The 9400-nt window shown below is 44.1% G+C and overlaps 1 protein-coding gene across 3 annotated transcripts in view; it reads right to left on the reverse strand.

Moving 5' to 3' along the window:
• The window catches only part of MAP4K3 (mitogen-activated protein kinase kinase kinase kinase 3), a gene marked incomplete at its 5' end in the record, with an annotated part of 132280 nt that extends 123752 nt beyond the window's left edge, over positions 1-8528 (reverse strand). For all 3 annotated transcript variants that reach the window (XM_084234526.1, XM_084234525.1, XM_084234524.1), the window contains one exon: positions 8433-8528. In XM_084234526.1, the coding sequence (XP_084090652.1) occupies positions 8433-8528 (96 nt within the window). The remainder of the gene's footprint in view (positions 1-8432) is intronic.
• Positions 8529-9400: the final 872 nt, after the last annotated feature.

Here is a 9400-nt window from a genome sequence, read left to right on the forward strand (position 1 = left end):
AGTATAAAAGCAATGGAAATATAAAACTGCTGGTGCCTTAGCACAAATCAAGGCAGTGATCCTTCAGTGGGACCATTTTCACTTGAGAGAATGATAAACTATGCATAGTCAGCCTTACATATCTAAAATTTTCTTGAAAATGAACTAAATGAATCTGTCACTTCAATGAGAAAAGGCCAACAGCATTTGTTGCAAATTATGCATTTGAGAAATTTGGAATCTTGGAAAATTTCTCTACCACCAATACTTTAAGGATTGCTAATGAGTGACGATTTTGGTATTTTATCATGAAATATGGCACAACTTTTGAAAGATCTGGATAACTCAATGAGTGTTTATTTTCCAAATGACCAATGGATGACGTTAAAAAAAAAAAACAACAACAACATGCATGGGTGAAAAAGACCAATTTTGAGTCCAAGAGAGACCAATAATTAGCATATTAACATAAGATTTATCAACCTGGTCTTAAATTCCACATTAAGAAGCAGTATCCTTAAGAAATGACCTATTGTCAAGCAGTGAAGTATCAGAGGAAAGTATTATAATTATCTGAGAAAGTTATTTAAATATCTTCTTTTTCAATCACATATAAGTGAGAACAAATTTGTGTATATATGCAAATCAAAACAAAATATCCTAATACACTGAATGAAGCAGAATTGAAAATCAGCTGTCTTCTATTTAACCAGGTATTAGAGAGATTTCCAAAAATGTACAATGCCACCTCTACATTAAATTTGTTTAGAAAATAATTATTTTTCATAAAAATGTTATTTGTATTAGTATGTAATCGGTTTATTAGTCTTTCTAATAAACTGCTATTTTATAAAACTCAGATATAATTACTAATACAATCAATAGTGACACATATAACTAGCATAAACAATTTTAGGGCTCAAATTTTAAGAGCATAAAGGGATTCTGAAACCAAAAAGTGTTAAGAATCACAGATTCTATTCAGCAGATATTTCAATCCTTCCTCACTGAACCATTCTTATGACTGCCAGAATAATCCTGGGCACTTTCAACATTATTCCTTGTACGAAGTTTTTAAAACTCCCAATATCCTACCATTTCATATCTAAATGACTTTACCTGGCTTTCAAAACATTTATAAACTGACCTACCTTATCTAGCATTTCTTACTTAACATTTTCCAATACAAGCCTTCAAAGTTAGTTAATTCTCTCTTCTAGTCTCTAAGACTTTACCAAAGTAGTTACACTCACCTTGAATAATTCCCTTCTCCCCATTCAGTCCCCTGCTTTCCTCCTCCCCCTCCCAGCCTTCTCCAAGCTATCCAAACTTTATACATCCTTAGAGGCCTGAGGGCAGAAAGGAGAGTCCCTTGAATATTAGTTTTAAATGTCTGTACTTTATAGGCAATGAAGAGAAACTCTGAGCAGGGTAAGGTGGATGATTTATACAGAAATAACTTTCTAACCATTTTAAATTTCTAGGAAATCTAAACACACAAAATAAATGTCTTGTTCAAATATACTTAAATTTATGGTCAAAGTTAAAATCCTTCCACAGAGTTTTAAGGACTAAGGTAGGCAATATATCGTCACATTGGGAATTCAAACCTATAATTCAGGTCAAGGCAGTTGGAACCTGAAACGTGGCATATTCTAGAACAAAAAAGGACTAAAAAACACAAAACTAAAGCAGCAAATAAACATGATTTCATCTCTACAATCTAGGGCCTTCTGGTATTGCTGAACAAGGTCATCTTCCTTAAACCCTTCTGTAATCATATTTTTTTAAAAACAAAATAAAAGCAAATTATAATTGCTACATTTATTCACTAATCAGTCACTATTCAGTCTTAGTTGAAAATGACAGAGTATCTTCATATGCATTAACAGTCATGAACACTGCTTAATAATCAGAAAATACTCATATTAAGCCTACAGATTTAGTTTAGGCCTAATAATAACCCACAATGCTTAATCATTCTTTACCCAGTACTGCCAGAGTTCTAGGTCAAGTCCATTAGTACCTCCTCTGTAAAACCTGCTGAGGTCTTTCAACCAGAAACAATGATCTCCTTCTAGAGTCATAGAGCACATGGTTTATTTTTCTTGTATGAGTTAATTCGTTCCACAAGTATTAAGAGTCTAGATTGTGTCATGTATTCTTCTAAGCCTTGGGAATACAATAGTGAACAAAAGAAAATCACCAGCTTTCTGAATTTACACTCTAGAGGGGAGAGACAGGCAATAAACAATGAAATACAAGGTGTGACACAACACAGTGGAAACTAAGTAGAGTGAGGAGCAGAGATGAATTTTTCCTGAGGCTAACGAAACCAAAAGTTCAGGCCCCCTCACTCGTATAGGCCTCTGAGTGTTGAGAATTACTGTTGAGACATGCAGCATACTAAGTAGGGAGGAGAAACCAGGTTGCTAACAAGCAGCATTTTATGAAAGCCCTTCTGATTGAATAACTTTGTTGAGACATCTTTTCTCATTTTAAACATTCACTTTCATACCAAATTGTTTATTTGAACTTATTTCTTTATGACAGCTCCCCACACTGTATAAACTTCAGACCCTATAAAATCTGGATCCACCCCTGATAAAGACAAAAAGGGAGGGCTCTTTTTAATATGGGGGCAAAAAAAAAAAAAAATAGGCACACACAGAAGGGTGACATTTGAGCTGAGACCTGAGGGAAATGAAGCAGCAGAAAACAATACAGATATGGGGAAAGGGGAATGTTTAAGGCACTGACGGAAAGTGCAAAAACCAAGAGGCAGAAGCAGGAGGAGCAGAACAGGTCAGGAGGACAGCAGCAGGAGAAATATCTAATACACTCAATACTAACAGCAATGAACAATTACTGAACAGTATGTCAGAAACTTCCCTAAACCCTTTTCTGAAATCTCCATTTTACCACTGAGAGAACTGAGGCACAGACAGGATTAAGTAATTTACTGGAGGGGTGGTGAAAATAGGCAGACTTCTGAACTCTGCTCTAAAACTCACTGGTAGTAGGCTCTCCAGATTCTGGAGTGTCTCAATAATCTCAGTGAATAAGACATTTAATGTGCTAGCAAAGAGGAAATCACAAAGTTTTGATCTCAAATTATGATAGCTTAAGGTAGGTGCACATTTCATGTCCCTATAAATACCATCTACCACATCTTGTAATTTTTGATACTCTCCTCAGTCCCTAACACATTTCCTTTTATATTATAGCTACTCTCAAGAGAGGGTTACCAAATACCAACATTCAGGATGAACATCTTCAATACAAAATAATCTATTAGATGTTTTTTTTCTCACAAGTAAATAAATATACAGAACAACTCTTGGAAGTAAGTACCTCCTTTAGGGAATGAGATCTATATCAAAGTCAGATAACCTGTTTGTTTTTCAATCTTTTGTCGTTTTTCTTTGTTAACAATCGCTAGAGAAGTTATTCCACAATCCATTCCACTGTTACTTTCCAGCTCAAAAAACGACTGATGCTGGGAAGTTCTATCTTAATTTACCTTAAACATTCAAATGATCTTTCTGAAGTTTAGGAACATCAGTCCCTCTAGACTTTGTCCTCCATGGAAGTAAAAATGAGCTTAACCCCAGATAACCATGTTTTATTTTCCTTCAGCTCGTCTTTTCTAATTGCTTATGGACTTCTTGTCCCTCATCAGAGGTTAGATTTCAGAACTGAGTCTTATAGAGGTTCTTACAGATGCTGACTATAATGAAAAGAATTAGTCTTTGATAATATTAATCAAACACCTTGAAAGATGCAGAGTTAAAAATAACCCAACACACTTCACAAAACAAGTGTACATACAAGTCTTCGATTTTTCTTCTGTCAGCCTTCATAGACTCCAAGTCAGTTTACAGAGACTACATGTGAATGACACCCTGAAGCTGCACCCTGGAGTAATACTGCAGCCTCTGCTCCCAGAGGACGGCTTCCAAACGCTCACAGATAAATTCAACAGTAACATTTCCCAAGCGTGTTCTACATGACACTAGCTCTAAGGACAAGCAATGGGGATTACAGAAAAAGCAAATCCCTTAGTCAAATAAATCTGGAGTTTGCTAGATTAAGCAAAGTTTAACATAGGAGCGGATTTCTGAGTCTTTAACAGACTCCTAGTCCTGCTTCCCCCGGAGCAGGACTAGGCATCCCACGCCTACTTTAAAAATGATTACTAAATCCAATCCAGAAGTAAAAGATGATTCCAAGGCTTCAAGTCTAGGCCAGTTTATCAATACCAGGGCTTTTAATAAATGTGGGATATGAGGGAAAGCACAGATTTGGAGGAAGATGTAGTCCGTAAAGAGGTCAGTAGAGACAATGGCATAGAGCAGTACAAGATAGGAACCAAGCCAAAGCCATAGATGAGACTTTTCCTTAGAAACACATTAGGACTTGAAGGTTTTAAGGGGAGAAATAATACAAAATAAACTGGAAAATTGCCTGAGAAAAGACAGAACAATGCATGTGAAAATCATATTAAAGGTGATAAATGGTGATAATGAGATCTGGTATAGAATGACCTAACTTCTTCGTGGAAACTCTTTCAAATGATGTACAGACTACAGATCATTCTTTCGTGGGATCATGGATACCTCTTTGAGAATGCAATGATTGCTATGAGCCATATCGCCAGAAAGACATACACACAACCTGAAACCTATTACTGATCATTTCAGAGGGCTTCATGGGCCATCTGAGGTACAGCTTCTTTTCTAAAGCCATGTTTTCATGTACTTTAAGACAGTACAGACAAAATGCATAATTGCATTTTTTGGCCTAGGGAAAAAAAAACTTATCTGTTGAGTAAAACTCAAGTTATTTACCACGATTAGCAGATGCCTTCACAACAAAACATCTCTGAGTAATTAAATGATTTTACAAGGCCACATTGCTAATAAATTCCAGATATTATACATACTCATTCAGTGCTTCTTAACTAAACCATCCCACCTTAAATATAACAAATACATTATTACAATGGGTAGGATACAATTTTGAAATGAAGAATCCTTAAAACACCAGCCTTCTAATAATGGTGATAATTGGGTCCCTAACTTATTTACTTAAATTGATCACTCAATTTTTACCACCTAAACATTGACAGATTAAAGAGCAAATTATGGGCCTCCCCAGGGCCTCCCCGGTGGCGCAGTGGTTGAGCGCTGGGTTGCGAAGCTGGCCCCCAGCCTCTGACGCAGGTTCGATCCCCGGCTGCTCCCCGGCCACCGGAGGAGGGTCCCACATGGCGCACAGACCTCTCCTGCCGCCCACTGCTCCCCTCAGCTGTGTACTTCAGTCCTTCTGCCTGCTCTGCTCCCCGCTCTGGCTCTGGTGAATTCTCTCACCCTCCTGCGCTTCTGACTGTACCCAGTGCTTGTATAAATAAATAAATAAATCTTTAAAAAAAAAAAAATTATGGGCCTCCCTGGTGGCGCAAGGGGTTAGGCAACGCACTGTGAAGCAATCCGCAACCTCTGCAGCATGAGTTCAATCCCCGGCCCGCCAGGGAGCAACCCACATGGCACAGTAGACCTCTCCTGTCTCGCTCACTGCTCCCCTCAGCAGCGTATTTCAGTCGCTCTGCCTGTTCTGTTCCCCACTCTGTCTCTGGTGAATAGGCTCACCCCCCGAAACGCTGGCCTGTACCCCAGCTCTTGTATATATAAAGAACTCTTTAAAAAAAAGTAAAGAGCAAATTATGTTATATTGACTGTTGAAAACAAACCCTCTAATGCACTCCTAGAGAGGAGTTTGTATAAAAACTAAAATAGCAAAACAAATGCAAAAAAATTGTTACCTTTGATAACACTGCAACCAAAAAACACAAATAGGGTTAACTGGGTTATTTAGCAAGCAGAAGGTATAATGCCAAAAACCACATGGAATTTCTCTGCTTTGGGCAGGAATTTGGAAGAGCCTAATAGGCAGGAATCAAGCTTTTTTTTTTTTTTAAGATTTATTTATTTATGCATACAGAGTTGGGGTACAGGCCAGAGATGCGGGGGCTGAGAGGGTTCACCAGAGACAGAGCAGGGAACAGAACAGGCAGACTGACCAAAGTACACTGCTGAGGGGAGCACCAGGCGCAACAGGGGAGGTCTGCTGCGCCATGTGGGTTGCTCCCGGGTGGGCCGGGGATAGAACTCTGCTGCAGAGGCTTTGGACTGCTTCACAGTGTAGTGCCTAACCTGATATCCACTAGGCTGATTCTACAAAAAGAGTGATGCCTGCAAGATCCCTTGTAGGTGAGCAAGACCCATTCTAACTTAGAGTGTGGCTACACTTCAAAAGCTGAACTAAATGTGTGCCTCTGTTTCTGTACTGGAAATGCAGTACATTTGTGCATGTCCTGTCTTTAAAAAGGCTGTGCAGACGACTGGTTAAGAATGCAGTCTCTTTCCCTAATTAGTTCAAATTTTGGGTTTGCCACCTATCAACTTTGGCAGGTTACTATAACCTTCCATGCCTCAGTTTCTTCAACTGCAAAATAGATTTAATAAGTGTCTATTTTATAGGGTTTGTGTAAGTTAAAAAAAGGAGAAATCTTAGAGCTGAGTTTAGTAATAAGCACTCCATAAATGTTAGCTTTTATTATCATTATCTTAAATAGATGACAACAAGGTTAACGAACTTATATCTGCATTATACTTAGATGTCCTTAGATTATAGACCTTTATTTTTTCTTACTGTTTAATCAATGGTTTAACTACCAGCTGTTTTTCCTAAGCATAGTAAATACTTGGTTTATTATTCTTGTGAAGAACTGAAAAAAAAAATTTACTGTACACATTGCCACCTAAGTCTTAAACATTAAAATTTTAATTAACTTTTCATCTGAATATTACTATTCTCCTAACCAGTTCTAAGCAACCTGCCCCATTCTCTTCAACTTTCCACAATCACCAATTCCAAAACCCAGGAATGGTGACTCTCACCTGAATTATTGCAATAACTTCCTTCAATGCTCTTCTCCCTCCAACTCCATTCCCCACACTACAGTGGCAAATCTTTTAAAACTCCAAATCTAAATCTACTTCCCTATTTAAAACCCTGCAAATGTTTCAATTTTCTCAGTAGACCTAAGAAGCCTGCATGATCCAGGGCCATCCTCAGGCCATACAGGTAGTTCCCTAAGGTGCAGATCCTTCACAGATTGTGCTCCTTCTATCTGGCATAATTCCCTCTCACCAATGCCTCTGACTCCCCCAAGAAGATCAGGTCCTCCCGTTACATATTCTCATAACCCTAATCTTAATCCCTTCTTCCTGTGCAGCACAAAATAAAACTGCAATGAAATGCTGTCGTCATCCAAATATGTACACACACATACACACACACACACATATATACACACACACACACACATAGTAGCTGCAGTGTATTAAATATCTAAGTTACCAAACGCACTACACTGGCACGAAAGTAAAAACCTATCGCTTCCATGTGGGCCAAATAAAGTTAAGATTAAATTTTCCAAAGCAAAATCAGGTTTCTTTCTGCATCTTCAGGTGTTTTGTGAAACAGGAGTTCCACTTCAGTAACCAGTAAGAAGATACACAAGTAAATCCAGAGCTGCCACATTTGGCACTGTCCTCCCCTCTCCTTGGCAGTCTCTGCAAGGCCAAGAGTTGAGCCGGCCAGGGAAGAGTGATTTATCTCCCAGATTTAGAAGGGGTCCCTTAACAACAGGAACGCTGTACTACTAATGCACTCTGAGTTCTAACCTTGTCAAATCAGTACCTTTCCCAAGTAGCCAATCCATTATTTTTGTTTTAAAGTTGAATCCTATGTCACTGACAAAAACAAGTTTAACAAGGCATCAGAGTGCAATTCGACTTAGAGAAAACAAAGTAGCTCTCTCCTCCAAAGGGGGGGGGGGGGAATAGCACTAACTAGATCTCTTTCACCAAAAAAGTCATTACTTGAAAAATCAATAGAAACTGGGGAGCGGATACTAAGTGGCTAAAGGTTCCAGAGCCGTGGACAGAGGTTGTCTCCAGCGTAAAAGCCAGCGCCGGGCCTGGTGGGCAGCAGGTCCCCCCCTCGGGCGGGCCAAGCCAGGTCCGGCTGCAGCCTGCAGGTTTGACAGACGCCAGCCCCCCGCTGTCCGGCGCGGCGCCCCGACTCCGCCAATGCAACGCGCGCCCCGACCCTCGCGGAGCCTGGACGCGCGGAGGCGCCCGCCGGCACCGGCCCTTGCCCGGCCAGGCGCGTCCGGGGGGTGCCCTCAGGTGAGGGCTCGGAGATCTCGGGGTTCGGCATTTGGCTCTTTGTTCGCTCGCAGGCTGCGGAGCCGCCGGCGCCCGCGCCCCCCGCCCCCCCGCCCGGGCGCCGGCGCCTCCCGCCGGGCGCCCGCACCGGCCCCGCCGCCCCCCGGCCTCCCGCGGCCCCCCGCGGCCTCGGCGGCGCGCGGCCCCCGCCTTCACCTTGTAGACGTCGCCGTAGGTGCCGCTGCCGATGCGCTGAATCAGCTCGAAGTCCTCCTGCGGGTTCCGGCGGGACAGATCGAAGCCGGGGTTCATGGCGGGCCCCGGGTGCCCCCCGCCTCCCTCCCCGGCAAGGGAGGGGGGGCGCTCAGGGGGCCACTCGGAGAGTGGGAGCCGCCGCCGGGCCCCCGCTCCCCCGGCGGTCACAATCGCCCCGCTCCACGCTGCGGCGCCGCCGCTGCCCTCACGCCGCCGCCGCGGACGCCGACCGGCCCCGGCGTCCCGCCCCCGCCCGCCGCGCCGCGCGCGGGTCACACCCACAGGGCCGGGAGGACGCCCGCAGCCCCTCGCTCGGGGTGAAGCTCCAACATGGCTTCCGCCCTCGCCGCTCCTCCCCCGCCCCTCACTCCGCTCTCCCCCTCCCCCCGCCCCGGCGCGGGCGCGTCTGCGCAGCCGCGAGCCCGCGGGGAGCGCTCCCCGGCCCCGCGCGCCGCCGCCCGGTGCGCGCCCCGGCTTCGCGCCTGGCCCGCGGGGCGGGCGGCCGGGACACCCCGCCCGGAGCCCGGCGCCTCTGCGGGGAGCGCCCCCCCCCGCCCCCCAGCGATGCCGGAGGTCGCCTGCCGGGCGGCGCCGGCACAAAGTAGCTCCTGGGGCTTCTGATTCCCTGAGGGCCGAGGCCGACGTCGCCGCGTCCAGCCCGAGCCTGGACAGGTGGTGCGGTTGGCACCCGCGTGACAGCCCGCGGCCCCAACTTTGTTGTCAAGAAGCAGCTCCACAAAGGAGTTTTGCAGACAAATCCCGCACACTTGCTGGGATTTGAGCAAAGGGTGTCCCTGGGGAAAGCCAGGGTCGCCAGCTCGGATACCCGAAACTCGGGTCCTTGGAGTTGGCCTGCGAGGGTGCAGAAGAGAACAGGCCAGTGAGGCCTGTGGAGTGGGGAAGGCGTGGGAAGCTCTGGGGGAAAATCT

Source organism: Talpa europaea, assembly GCF_964194135.1.
Source record: "Talpa europaea genome assembly, chromosome: 6".
Lineage (NCBI taxonomy): Eukaryota > Metazoa > Chordata > Mammalia > Eulipotyphla > Talpidae > Talpa > Talpa europaea.